At 36.9% G+C, this 13,826-nt stretch overlaps 1 protein-coding gene across 1 annotated transcript in view; it reads left to right on the top strand.

The window, feature by feature from the left end:
- The window catches only part of SNX4 (sorting nexin 4), a 91,408-nt gene that overhangs the window by 14,680 nt on the left and 62,902 nt on the right, over nt 1–13,826 (top strand). The window contains exons 2-5 of the mRNA XM_043997049.1: nt 521–642; nt 12,451–12,586; nt 13,151–13,300; nt 13,693–13,740. Of these exons, the coding sequence (XP_043852984.1) occupies nt 521–642; nt 12,451–12,586; nt 13,151–13,300; nt 13,693–13,740 (456 nt within the window). The remainder of the gene's footprint in view (nt 1–520; nt 643–12,450; nt 12,587–13,150; nt 13,301–13,692; nt 13,741–13,826) is intronic.

The raw sequence follows: 13,826 nt of genomic DNA, 5'->3' as shown, positions 1-13,826 counted from the left end.
GTGAGGAAAAATAAATTGCTTTGATGAGTTTAATGTTGATATTCATAAGAATCATTTATCATTTGTAAATCCTGTGTATTAAATCGTACCAGCTTTGATTAGGCCAAGGAAGATATATATATATATATATATATATATATATATATACATTTCTTTGTATACTTTCATAGCAATAAAGAGGATTTCTAATTTTGGTCAGTGATTTGAATTATTTAAATTTTAGTAACTGAAAGCATGGTAAGTGGTAATTAACTTTCAAAAAAATTTACTGTGTCTAATCCATTAATGATAGTAATATTACTGCCAGGTGCTAATAGTTTATCAACCCCAAATAAGGACATAAGAATTATTCTTATAAGAGATAAAACAAGCTAGTTTGAAAGATTTATGCTTATAATCTGAAAGGTTTTTATACTTGAGTCTCAAAAATGGCTTCACTGTGTTTCTGTGTTATGTGTTTGTTGATTTTTTCCTTTGTTACCAATGTGAAAATTTTGTTTTTCCCTTTGGTTTTGTTTAGATGACAGAAGGTAGTTTTTGGTCAAAGAAAATTGAAATTACTGTTTCAGAAGCAGAAAAAAGGACTGGAAGAAATGCCATGAACATGCAAGAAACTTACACAGCTTACCTCATTGAGACACGGTGGGTTATAAAAGTTATAGCAAGTCTGTGCCATTTAAAAAAATTTTTTTTGTAGCAGTATTTATTTCATATACTTGGAATGTTTGTTTTATAATCTTAGAAGAATTATCTTTATATGCTTCTTTTCCCCTCTCTTTGTATAGTACATAATATGTTAAGGTAAAAAAGTTGGATGGCAATTTGAACCAAAATCCTCATAAGAGCTGTAGCTACATCATTTACAGAGAGCTAAAAAATGTTTCAAGATTTCTGTTTTTTTAAATTTTCCCTATTTTCTTATATTTCACTTAATAAAAATATTTTATTATTTTCCAGTTACATATAAGGATAGTTTTCAACATTTGTTTTTATAGGGTTTTTAGTTCCAAATTTTTCTCCTACCCTCCTTTTCCTCCCTCCTCTCCAAGACAGAAAGCAATCTGATATAGGTTATATATGTGCAATCCATTCAACATATTTCTGCATTAGTCATTTTGTGAAAGAAGAATCAGAGCACAAGGGAAAAACCTCGAAAAAGAAGGGAAAAAAACCAGCCCCAAAGTAGAAACAGTATGGTTCAATCTACATTCATAATCCACAGTTCTTTTTTCTGGATATTGAGAACATTTTCTATCATGAAGTTCTTTGAAATTGTTTTGGACTATTGCATTGCTAAAAAGAGCCAAGTCTGTTAACATTGTTCATCACCATAATGTTGCTGTTACTGTGTACAGTGTTCTCCTGGTTCTGCTCTTCTCAGTCAGCATCAATTCATGTAAGTTCTTCCAGGTTTCTCTGAACTCCTCCTACTCATCATTACTTCTCACATTGATTTTTTTAAAACTTTGTTTTCTAAATTTTCTTCCTTCCTCCCTCTTCATCCCTCCCTATGAAATCCAGCAATTCAATATAAATCATACATGTGCAGTTATTCAAAGCATCTCATTTGTCAGGTTGTGAAAGAAAATAGACAAAATAACTTTAGAAAGGGGCTAACAAAATTATACTTCAATCTGTATTCATATACCATCAGTTCTTCCTCTGTTGATGGTTTGCATTTTTCATACGTCCTCCTGATATCATCCTGCTCATCATTTCTTCCACAGTTACTGTTGCTAACTGTATTACCCATCATCTTATTCCCTTCCCTTGATATTTACTCTATTTTCTATCTTCCTTCATCCTATCCCTCCTCAAAAAGTGGAGGCTTTTACCACTTTTAGGTCTTTTTCCCAAAGAAATCATGGAAAGGGGAAAGGGACCCACATGTACAAAAATATTTATAGCTGCTCTTTACGTGGTAGCAAGGAATTGGAAGTTGAGGGGATGCCCATCAATTGGGGAATGGCTGGACAAGTTGTGGTATATGAATGCAATGGAATACTATTGTGCTGTAAGAAATGATGAGCAGGAGGAATTCAGAGAAACCTGGAGGGTCTTGCATGATATGATGATGAGTGAGATGAGCAGAACCAGAAGAACATTGTACACAGTATCATCAACATTGTGTGTTGATCTACTGTGATGGACTATATTCTTCTCACCAATGCAATGGTACAGAAGAGTTCCAGGGAACTCATGATAGAAGAGGATCTCCAAATCCAAGAAAAAAAAAGAAAGAAAGAACTGTGGAGTATAGATGCTGATTGAACCATATTATTTCTTTTGTTTTTGGTGCTGTTGTTTTTTTTTCTATTTTGAGGTTTTTCATCATTGCTCTGATTTTTTCTCTTATAACAGGACTAATGCAGAAATAGGATTAATGTTATTATGTGTATATATATGTGTGTGTATAGATATATCTATATCTATATATCTATATGTATATAGATATATAGATATAACCTATATCAGATTACCTGCTGTCTAGGGGAGAGGGGAGGGAGGGGAGGGAGGGAGAAAAATCTGAAATTGTAAAGCTTGTATAAACAAAAGTTGAGAACTATCTCTACATGTAACAGAAAAAATAAAATACCTTATATGTAAAAAAAAAATTGTTTGCTTTTTACTGCTCCCTCCCCCAATCTGCCCTTCCTTCTCCTCTCCCCCCTCCCTATCTCCTTCCCCTCCCACTTTCCCTCAGGGCACAATATATTACTATACCCACTTGAGTGTGTATGTTATTCCCTCTTTGAGCCAATTCTTATGAGAGTAAGATTCAGTTACTTCCCCACTCCTTCCCCATCTTCCCCTCCACTCCAAAAGCTTTTTCTTATTTCTTTTGTGAACTACTTTTCCACAGTCCACCTCTCACTTTTCCCTTTCTTCCAGTGCATTCCTCTTACCCCTTAACTTTATTTATTCATTTTGGTGAAGCAATGGGGGTTAAGTGGCTTGCCCAGGGTCACACAGCTAGTGTCAAGTGTCTGAGGTCAAATTTGAACTCAGGTCCTCCTGACTCCAGGGCCGGTGCTCCATTCACTGTGCCACCTAGCTGCCCCCCCTTAACTTTATTTTAAAGATGTCATCATGGGTCAGCTAGGTGACACAGTGGACAGAGCACCAGCCCTGGACACAGGAGACCCCAAGCCCATATCTGGCCCCAGACATAAGCCATCCCATCCTGCCTGCCCCACAAAAAACAAGGATAAACAAAAAATAAATGCTTTACAGATATCATCCCTTCATATTCAGTTCACACCTGTGCCCTCTGTCTAAGTATATTCCTTTCAGCTGCCCTAATACTGAGAAAGAACTTATTAGTTAGAAGTATTATCTTCCCATGTAGGAATGTAGACAGTTTAATCTTTTAATATCCCTCATGTTTTCTTTTTCCTGTTTACCTTTTTATGCTTCTCTAGGGTCTTGTATTTGAAAGTCAGATTTTCTATTTAGTTCAGGTCTTTTCATCACGAACCCCTGAAGTCCTCTAAGACTCAAGCAGCTGAGCCTTTTTTAACTAATGTGTTTCCTAAAAGAAATAGCATCTCTTGGACAATACACACACACACACACACACACACACACACACACACACACACACATATATAGTCTTCAGAATGTGTTTTAAAAATTAAAAGATTTATTTGGAACTTAGAACAATTTTTCCCCCTATGGTAATAATACAAAAGGTGATTGGGCTTTCTGTTTAACCCACAAAAAGATTCAGCCTATGATGTAGTATGTCTAGAGCTGGAAGGGACTTCAGAGGTTAAATGACTCTCCCAAGGTCATACCAACAGTAGTTGTCAGTTCTGGAATTTGAAATCAGGTCCTCTGACTCCAGAGCTAGTACTCTTTCCATTGTACCATACCGTCTCCTACATAGGTTTGATACTATTTAAGTTGACAGGCCAACAGGAAAGGAATTCACTAGAAAAACACTTGAAATGTCTCTTGTGTGAAACCCTACACTTACTGGCCCTTGACTGCCCAGTAAGAAGGAAATGCAATGGTCTGAAGAATCTCTTTTTGTTCTCTCTTCTCAGCCTTAGCATGGTACAGGACAGTTTTGTTCATATGTTGACTTATATGTTGTACGTTTTGGTACTTGATTTCTAAATCCTGCATTCCTTTTTTTTTTTTTTTTGATTCTTTCAACAAACATTTATTTTATTTTCTATTTACATTTAAGGGTAGTTTTCAACATTCATTTTAATAAGATTTAGAGTTCTAAATTTTTCTCCCTCCCCCCTCCACAAGATTGCAACCAGGTGATATATATACAATCCACAAGTGTTCTTTTTATCAGTTCTTTCTATAGGGGTGCATAGTAAGCTTCCTCATTAGTTCTTTGGGATTGTCTTGGATCATTGCATTGCTGAGAGTAGTTAAGTCATTCACAGTTACTCATTGGGGGGCAGCTAGGTGGTGCAGTGGATAAAGCACTGGCCCTGGATTCAGGAGTTCCTGAGTTCAAATCCGGACTCAGACACTTGACACTTACTAGCTGTGTGACCCTGGGCAAGTCACTTAACCCCCATTGCCCTGCAAAAAACCCCCCCAAAACAAAAAACAAACACAATTATTCATTGAACAATACTGCTGTCACTATGCACAAGGTCCTCCCAGCTCTGCTCACTTCCCTATACATAGATGTTCATTAGTCTTTCAAGGTTTTTCTGGGATCATCCTGTTTTTCATTTCCTGTAGCACAAGTCTATTCCATTACAATCATATAACAGCTTTTTCCATCATTCCTCAATTGATGGACATTCCCTTGATTCTCAGTTCTTAGCCTCCACCAAGAGTTGCTATAAATATTTTTTGTACAATTTTTCCCCCTTTTCTCTTTTTCATGATTACTACTGTTAACTGTTTCCCTTCTATCCTATTCCCTTCCCCATGATATTTATTCTATTATCCATCTTCTTTCATCCTATCACTCTTCAAAAGGGATTTGCTTCTGTCTGTCCCCTCTCCCACTCTGCCCTTCCTTCTTTTGCCCCTCTCTCTTTATCCCCTCCCCCTCCTATTTTCCTGCAGGGTTAGAGAGATTACTCCACCCAATTGAGTGTGTACATTATTCCTTCCTGGAGCCAATTCTAATGAGATTGAGCTCTTTGAACCAATTTTGGTGAGTGTTAGGCTCATTTATTGCCCAGATTAAACAGATTACTCCACGCAGTTGGGTGTGTCTGTTAGTCCCTCCTTGAGGGACTAACTGATAAATTTAAGATCTTTGAGCCTTTTCTGATGAGTGTAAAATTCATTTACTGCCCTGCTCCTACCCATCTCTTCCCCCACTCCATAAAGCCTTTTCCTGTTACTTTCATGTAGGATTTCACTTCTGCCCTTCCCCCTCCCCCAATGAATTCCTTTCACCCCTCAGTTTTACCCTAAAGATGTTATCATCTAGCTAAGTGACACAGTGGACAAATCATCACCCCTGGACCTAGGGGGATCCCAGCCAAAACTCGGCCACAGACAGAAGACAGTCGCCCACTGTATGACCCCAGGTATGTCCCCCAGCTCCAATTTTTTTTTTTATGGTTCTCTAGGGTCTTGTATTTGAAAGTCAAATTTGCCATTCAGTTCAGGTCTTTTCATCACAAATATCTGAAAGTCTTCTTTTTCATTAAAGTCCCATTTTTTCCTCTGAAAGATAATGCTGAGTTTTGCTGGGTAGGTGATTCTTGGTTGTAATCCCATTTCCTTTGCCCTTTGGAATATCATATTCCATGCCCTCCAGTCCTTTAATGTAGAAGCTGCTAGATCTTGTGCTATCCTGACTGGGGCTCCACAGTACTTGAATTCTTTCTTTTTTGGCAGCTTGCAATATCTTCTCCTTGACCTGGGAGCTCTGGAATTTGGCTATAATATTCCTAGGAGTTTTCTTTTTGGGATCTCTTTCTGGAGGTGATCGGTGGATTCTTTCAATTTCTATTTTACCTTCTGCTTCTAGAATTTCAGGGCAATTTTCCCTGAGAATATCTTGGAAGATGGTGTCTAAGCTCTTTCCTTGATCATGGTTTTCAGGTAGACCAATAATTTTTAGATTATCTCTCCTGTACCTATTTTCCAGGTCGGCAGTTTTTCCCAGAAGATATTTCACATTGCCCTCTATTTTTGTATTCATTTGGATTTGCTTTATTGTGTCTTAGTTTCTCATAAAGTCACTGGCTTCCATTTGTTCAGTCCTAATTCTTAGGCAATTATTTTCATCAGAGAGCTTCTGTACCTCCTTTTCCATTTGGCCAATTTGATTTTTCAAGCTGTTGACTTTTTTCTCATGTCTTTCCCACATTACCCTCATTTCTCTTTCCATTTTTCCCTCTACCTCTCTAATTTTATCTTCAAAGTCCTTTTTGAGCACCTCTATGGCCTGAGACCAATTCATATTTTTCTTGGAAGCTTTAGAAATAGGGGCCCTGATGTTGACATCTTCCTCTGAGGGTGCCCCTTGGTCTTCCTTGTTACTGAAGAAACTTTCTATGGTCCTCACCTTTCTCTGTCTGCTCATCTTGCCTTTCTTTTACCAGACTTTTAGCTCCTTAAAGTGGGGCACTGTTTCCAGGCTGCAGTATCCCAAGTTTAAGAAGTCCCAGGTGGCATGATTTAAGGAGAATCAGGTTCTTCCCTTGCCTGGCCTGTTTCCTGGTCCTAGATGACCCCAGACCAACTTGCTAATCAACCAGCTTTCTGTGTTGTGATTGTCAGCTCTGATGAGCCTTTGTTCCTCCCTGACCTGGGCCCCTGCTACTCAAGCCTACCACCTGGTTCTCAGTAGGGGTGTAAAATCCAAGTTCTGCCTTAGCACCAGCATAGACCCCTGTAGTCTCCCCCCTGCCAAGGGCTCAGCCCACTCACCAGACTGTGAGCTTAGTTCCAGACGACACTGGCTTTTCAGCTGATTCAGAGGCTCTGGGGGTCTCCTTCTCTGGTGAGGCCTTCCTGAGATTGGATCTGTGTCAGGGTGACTGTGGGGTTGGGCTTGACTCCTGTATCAACACAGCAGCTCCCTCCTTCTGACTTTCCAAGCCGTTCTTGGTTAGAAGATGATTTCAGCACATTCTTCTGTGAGTTTTGCTGCTCCAGGCATTTTCCTATGACCTTATTTGGATGTTTTTTGGAGCAATTGTGTCATGAGTTTGAGAGTTCACTGCCTTTCCTCTGCCATCTTGGCTCCTCTAATTGAATCTCACTTTTAACTCTTGAGATCTCTAAATTCAGCATTCTTTATGAATAAGTATGAGAGTAAGGAAAGTGCCTGAAATAACATGGAATTAGGGAAGATAGAGAGGATAGGAGCTTATTCTACTGAGCAAGCTGATGAAATTTGTTAGAAACTTGGACTGTGCACTGTCTCTCCAGATTAGGAGGGGGAAGTACTTTAAGAGAGTTAACAATATCCTATATAGGGAAAAAAACCCCTATTAAATCCTCATCCTAAGATCACTAAAGGTTAGCACAGTGTTGTTTGAGTCTTACATATGATTCAGTAAATGTTAAGTGATTGAATAAGGACAGTAACCAGTTGTTGTCTTCACTAGTTTTTTCTTGTGTTCATATTTCTATTTTACATTTTTGTTTTTCCTGTTTGGATGGTTAAACCAAACTTTTTTTGGGGGGGGTGAGGCAGTGGGGGTTAAGTGACTTGCCCAGGGTCACACAGCTAGTAAGTGTCAAGTGTCTGAGGCCATATTTGAACTCAGGTCCTCCTGACTCCAGGGCCCGTACTCTATCCACCGCACCACCTAGCTGCCCCTTGTGTTCATATTTCTAATGGCTAACCTCAACTTCTTGCCTCCTCCTACCCCAGTATACAACTTTTGTGGAATAGGAAGTTACATGAACATTTTACTAAGGACTTGTTCTTAGCATTTTAAATAAAATGCAGTTAAGTGGAGACTTCATTTAAAAAAAATTAAAACTGATACACGGTACTATAAGAGTCAGTTACAATTTACATGTTTGTAATCTATTTGTAATTACCATTTTAAAGCAGACATACTATATCTCAAGTGTAGTAATGTTCCTGAATCACAATATATAGTATTTGTTTGGCTGTGCATTAGCAAATGTGGATTTTACTGAAATTAAATAATTTGAACTTGGTGTTAGCCCAAATGTATTTAAAGCTTAAACTTGCTGTCAATTGTACTTTGTGGGAATTTTTTTTTTAAATTTTTATTTTTAGTGAGGCAATTGGGGTTAAGTGACTTGCCCAGGGTCACACAGCTAGTAAATGTTAAGTGTCTGAGGCCGGATTTGAACTCAGGTACTCCTGACTCCAGGGCTGGTGCTCTGTCCACTGCGCCACCTAGCTGCCCCTGTGGGAGTATTTTTAAAGATTGGTTGTCTCTTAAGAACTTTTATGCATTTTGGGGGCAGCTAGGTGGCGCAGTGTATAAAGCACAGGTCCTCGATTCAGGAGGACCTGAGTTCAGATGTGGCCTCAGACACTTGACACTTACTAGCTGTATAACCCTGGGCAAGTCACTTAACCCTAATTGCCTCACCCTCCCCCCAAAAAAGAAAAAGAACTTTTATGCATTTTTAGTACTGAAGCTATATTTATGGTTTATTTTTCCCATTCTGTTATTTATTATTTTTAATATACTGCTTTAATTTATATAAGTAAAGATTTCTATTTTATTCTGACCTTTAATATATATGCATGTGTTTATATGTATATGCATGCACATACATACACATACATGGATCTATTTATTTTCTCCCCATCTCCTTCACAAGTACATATAGTCAAGCAAATGTCCATCTTGGCCACATATAAAAATGTGTGTCTCATTCTGCATATATAATTCATCACCTCTGAAGCTGTGTAGTATCATTCATCATAGGTGTATCATAGTTGATTGTTGTATTGATCAGAATTCTTATCTTTCAAAATTGTTCATTTTTTATGGTTTTGTTATAATATGAATTGTTCTCCTGGTTTTGCTTACTTCACTCTGTGTGAGTTCATACAAGTCTTCCCAGATTTCTCTAAAACCATCTTTTTAATTATTTCTTACAGCACAATAATTTTCCATTACATTATTTACTATAATTTGTTCAGCCATTCCCCAGCCAGTGAAGAGCCCACCTTAATTTCCAGCTCTTTGCTATTACAAAAAAGAGTTGCTATAAATATTTTTTACACATAAGACCTTTTTCTCTTTCTTTGATCTCTTTGAGGGTCAGACTTAGTGGTGGTATTGCTTGGTTAAAGGGAATGCATGTTTTAGTAACATATTGCCCAATTGCTTTCCAGGATGGCAATACCAATTCAAAGCTTCCCTGGCAGTGCATCAGTATGCCTGTTTTCATATAGCCCCTCCATGTTTATTATTTTATCAGTTTCCCAGTATGTTGGCTGTGAGCTGGAGCCTCAAAGTTGCTTTAATCTTCATTTCTCTAATTATTAGTGATTTGTAGCATTTTTTAGAAGTATGGCTATATATCGATAGCTTAGATGTCTTACCTTGAAAACTGCCTATTCATAACCTTTGGGAATGGCTCTTATTCTTAGAAGTTTCATATATATATCTTTTAAATAAGTTCTTTATCAAAGAAACTTGCTCCAAATATTTTTTCCCAGTTAACTATTTCCATTCTAGTCTTAGCTGCATTGGATTTTTGTTTATACAAAAACTTTATGTAATAAAAATTATCTGTTTTTTCTTATGTGATACTCGTTTAGGTAGTCATGAATTCTTCTCCTGTCTTAGATCTCAAAGGTAATTTCTTCCTTGCTCTGATATGACCTTTTATTTACTTATTTGTTTGTTTGTTTGTTTGGCAGTGAGGGTTAAGTGGCTTAACCAGGGTCACATAGCTAGTAAGTATCAAGTGTCTGAGCCTGGATTTGAACTCAGGTCCTCCTGAATCCAGGGCCAGTGCTCTATCCACTGCGCCACCTAGCTGCCCCTAAAGAGGCTTTTTTTTTTTTTTGCAGGGCAACGAGGGTCAAGTGACTTGCCCAAGGTCACACAGCTAGTACGTGTCAAGTGTCTGAGGACAGATTTGAACTCAGATTCTGTTGAATCTAGGGCCAGTTCTTTATCCACTGCACCACCTAGCTGCCCCCGTGATATGACTTTTTAAATCTATGCCATGTATCCATTAGGAGCTTATCTTGGAATATGGTGTGGGTGTTAGTCTAAATGTAATTTCAGCCAGATTCTTGTCCAGTTTTCTCAGCAGTTTTTGTCAGATAGTGAGTTCTTATTCTAGTAGCTGAGTCCTTTGGATTTATGCAACATTAGACTATTACTAGTTTCATTTGCTTTGTTATTTTGTGTATCTGATTTGTTCCATTAATCAGCCTCTCTTTTTATGTTTATTGCTTTGTAGTATAGTTTGAGATCCTATACTGCTAGGCCCCCTCATTTCCTACTTTTCTTTTCCAGTATTTCCTTTGAGATTCTTTATCTTTTTTTTCTTCTTCTCTCTCCAGATGAATTTCATTATTTTTTCTAGTTCAGTGAAGGAGTTCTTTGACAGATTGCTATGACCCTGAATAAGTAATTTTGATAGTATTGTAGTTCGTCTTATATTAGTTTTACCTTTCTTTGTATTCCATGGTTTATATGAGCTTTTATGGGCAATTTACATTTATTGGGTTAATCATTCAGACCTCAGAAAAAGTCAGTGTCGTGGCAGTGTTGAAAATTCTGCCACTTTCCAGCAGTAGTTTTACTCATTTGGCATTATTGAATAATTATTGTTAAACCTATATTTTAAATTTTTTTATAACATGTATGTGGTAAATCTTTCCTATTTAACCTAATGTTTAAACTTCTGTTGATGAAACATTGATTCTAGCTCTTTAAGATGAAAACATTATTTCTCCTTAGAGAATTTGGAAGAATGCTGACACATCTGATGCTTAGATTAGGTTAAAAATACCTCATTCTAATCTGTGATACCTTGACGTAGATACTGTGTAAAGTTAGAATTGAATTTTGATTCTCTCTTTTGAAAGCTAATTTTAATACCTTTCTAGAAATGTGTATTTTCATGGATTGGGTTCATTTGAAATTTGAAATTATCTTGTTCATTATAAAAGTCAATTATTATTATTTTACTGTAGTGGTAAAGACATCCATGGAAAGAATGCTAGATAGTGTTAGTGGAGTTGGGAACTGATTCAACCACTCTGGAGAGAAATTTGGAACTATGCCTAAAAGGCTATAAAACTGTGCATATCCTTTGACCCAGCAACACCAGTACTAGGTCTATATCCCAAAGAGATCATATAAAAGCGATAAGGACCCAAATGTACAAAAATATTCATAGCTATTCTTTTTGTGGTGGCAAAGAATTGGAAATTGAGGGATTCCCATCAATTGGGTGGGGAATGGCTGAACAAGTTGTGGTATATGAATATAATGGAATATTATTGTACTGCAAGAAATGATGAGCAGGCAGATTTCAGAAAAATCTGGAAAGACTTATATGAATTAATGCTGAGTGAAGTGAGCAGAACCAGGAGAACATTGTACACAGTAACAGCACCATTGTGTAATCATCAAAGGTGATAGACTTAGCTTTTCTCAGCAATATAATGATCTAAGACAATTCCAAAAGATCTGTGATAGAAAATGCTCTCCACATCCAGAAAAAGAACTCTGGAGTCTGAATGCAGATTGAAGCATACTATTTTCACTTTTATTGTTTTTTGTTTGTTTCCTCTTTCTTGTGGTTTTATTTTTCCTTTTATTTTGATTCTTCTCTCACAGCATGACTAATGTGGAAATATATTTAACATGATTGTAATGTATAACCTATATGAGATTGCTTGCTAACTTGGGGAGAGGGGAGTAAAGGGAAAGTGGGGAAAAAATTTGGAACTCAAAATCTTACAAAAATAAATGTTATGGAGCAGGTAGGTGGCATAGTGGATAAAGCACTGACCCTGGATTCAGGAGGACCTGAGTTCAAATGAAGCCTCAGACACTTGACACTTACTAGTTGTGTGACCCTGGGCAAGTCATTTAACCCCCATTGCCTCACCCCCCCCCCCAAAATGAATGTTGAAAACTAACTTTACATGTAATTGGAAAAAATAAAATACTATTTTGGGGGGGGGGGGCAGGGCAATTGGGGATAAGTGACTTGCCCAGGGTCACATAGCCAGTAAGTGTTAAGTGTCTGAGGCCAGATTTGAACTCAGCTCCTCCTGAATTCAGGGCCGGTGCTCTATCCACTGTGCCACTTAGCTGCACCTAATATACTATTTTTAAAAAAAGAAATAGTGCTAGATAAATAAGCTTTTACCATATTCTGAAGTCCATTCTTTTAAATTAACTGAGTTGCTTTTAAGGCTGTTTTAAAATGTCTTTTTTTTTTGAGGTTTTGTCCAACATGAGTTCAAATGGGCCTTTTGTGGTAAGTTCTGAAGTTATCTTTTTTTTAACATTCCCTTTTTTGTTTCCTTTCCAGATCAGTTGAACCGAGTGATGGCCAGAGTGTTCTTACAGACTCTCTTTGGAGACGGTATAGCGAATTTGAATTATTGAGAAACTATTTGCTAGTTTACTATCCACATATTGTTGTCCCACCTTTGCCTGAAAAGAGGGTAAGAAGTTGATAGTTTTTTGTTTCTGCAACATATATTTCTATTTGATTTTTTTAAAAATAAATTTTATCTTGTCACATTATCTAAAACAATAGCATATTCCCAGTTGTTTTACAATGTAACATCCCCCAAAACAGGAAAGCAAGTGAGTATAAACAAATGAGTTTGACTTGATAGTATATACATCTTTACACGTTAGTAGTTTACTATTTTATTTATTTATTTATTTTTGGTGAGGCAATTGGGGTTAAGTAACTTGCCCAGGGTCACACAGCTAATAAGTGTCAAGTGTCTGAGGCTAGATTTGAACTCAGGTCCTCCTGAATCCAGGGCCAGTACTCTATCCACTGCTCCATCTGGCTGCCCCAGTAGTTTACTATTGAGTAAAAGAAAAGGTGTATGTTTTCTTTAGAAGTTTGTGCCATCGTTGTCCAGTGTTTTGATCACAGTTTTATTGTTATTTAAAGTGATTTTTAATTATATAATTGTATATATTCTTTTGGTTTTGCTTTTAATATTTATCTTTGAAGCTATTCCTAATTAGTGATTTATTCACATACTTAGGCAGAATTCGTTTGGCATAAACTCTCTGCAGACAACATGGATCCTGATTTTGTGGAAAGACGAAGAATTGGTTTAGAAAACTTTCTTTTAAGACTGGCTTCACATTCTGTCCTTTCTGAAGACAAAATCTTCTATTTGTTTTTAACACAGGTATTTTGTTTTACATAACATCTAATCCTTTTATTTTCTGGAGGCATTTAGAAGCATCTTTGACTGGGTGATTTTTTTTTTAAGTGCACTGCATCATTGTTTTTTGCTGAAACTTTGAGTTTGTTGAACTATTGAAGGTATTTACTGATATTGCCTAGCTCTTGCTTTTCCTGATGCAGTCATTTAGATACATGTCTGTAAGAAATCAGGTCTTCCTCATGAATCTCTTGTGGATTCTGGATGGTGATAAAGTGTTTTAGTTTTTAAATCAAGTATTTCTCTTTTTACTACTTCTTGGGAAGAATTTTTTTTTTAAACGAAGTATTAGCACTGTATATTTTTTGTTTGTTTTGTAATAATTATGACAACTAAAATATAGCTTTGATTTTTAGGAAAATAACTGGAAGGAGACAGTGAATGAAACAGGGTTCCAGCTAAAGGTAATAATTGTGTGAATTAATTTTTTGACTAGGAGATTTTTGTACCTAGCTTTTGGTAAAAATGTCAAAGTCACATCAGTAAAGTT

Source organism: Dromiciops gliroides, chromosome 3, assembly GCF_019393635.1.
Source record: "Dromiciops gliroides isolate mDroGli1 chromosome 3, mDroGli1.pri, whole genome shotgun sequence".
Classification (NCBI taxonomy): Eukaryota; Metazoa; Chordata; class Mammalia; order Microbiotheria; family Microbiotheriidae; genus Dromiciops; species Dromiciops gliroides.
The sequence above is the reverse complement of the archived record's forward strand: the minus strand, read 5'-3'. Positions and strand labels throughout refer to the sequence as shown.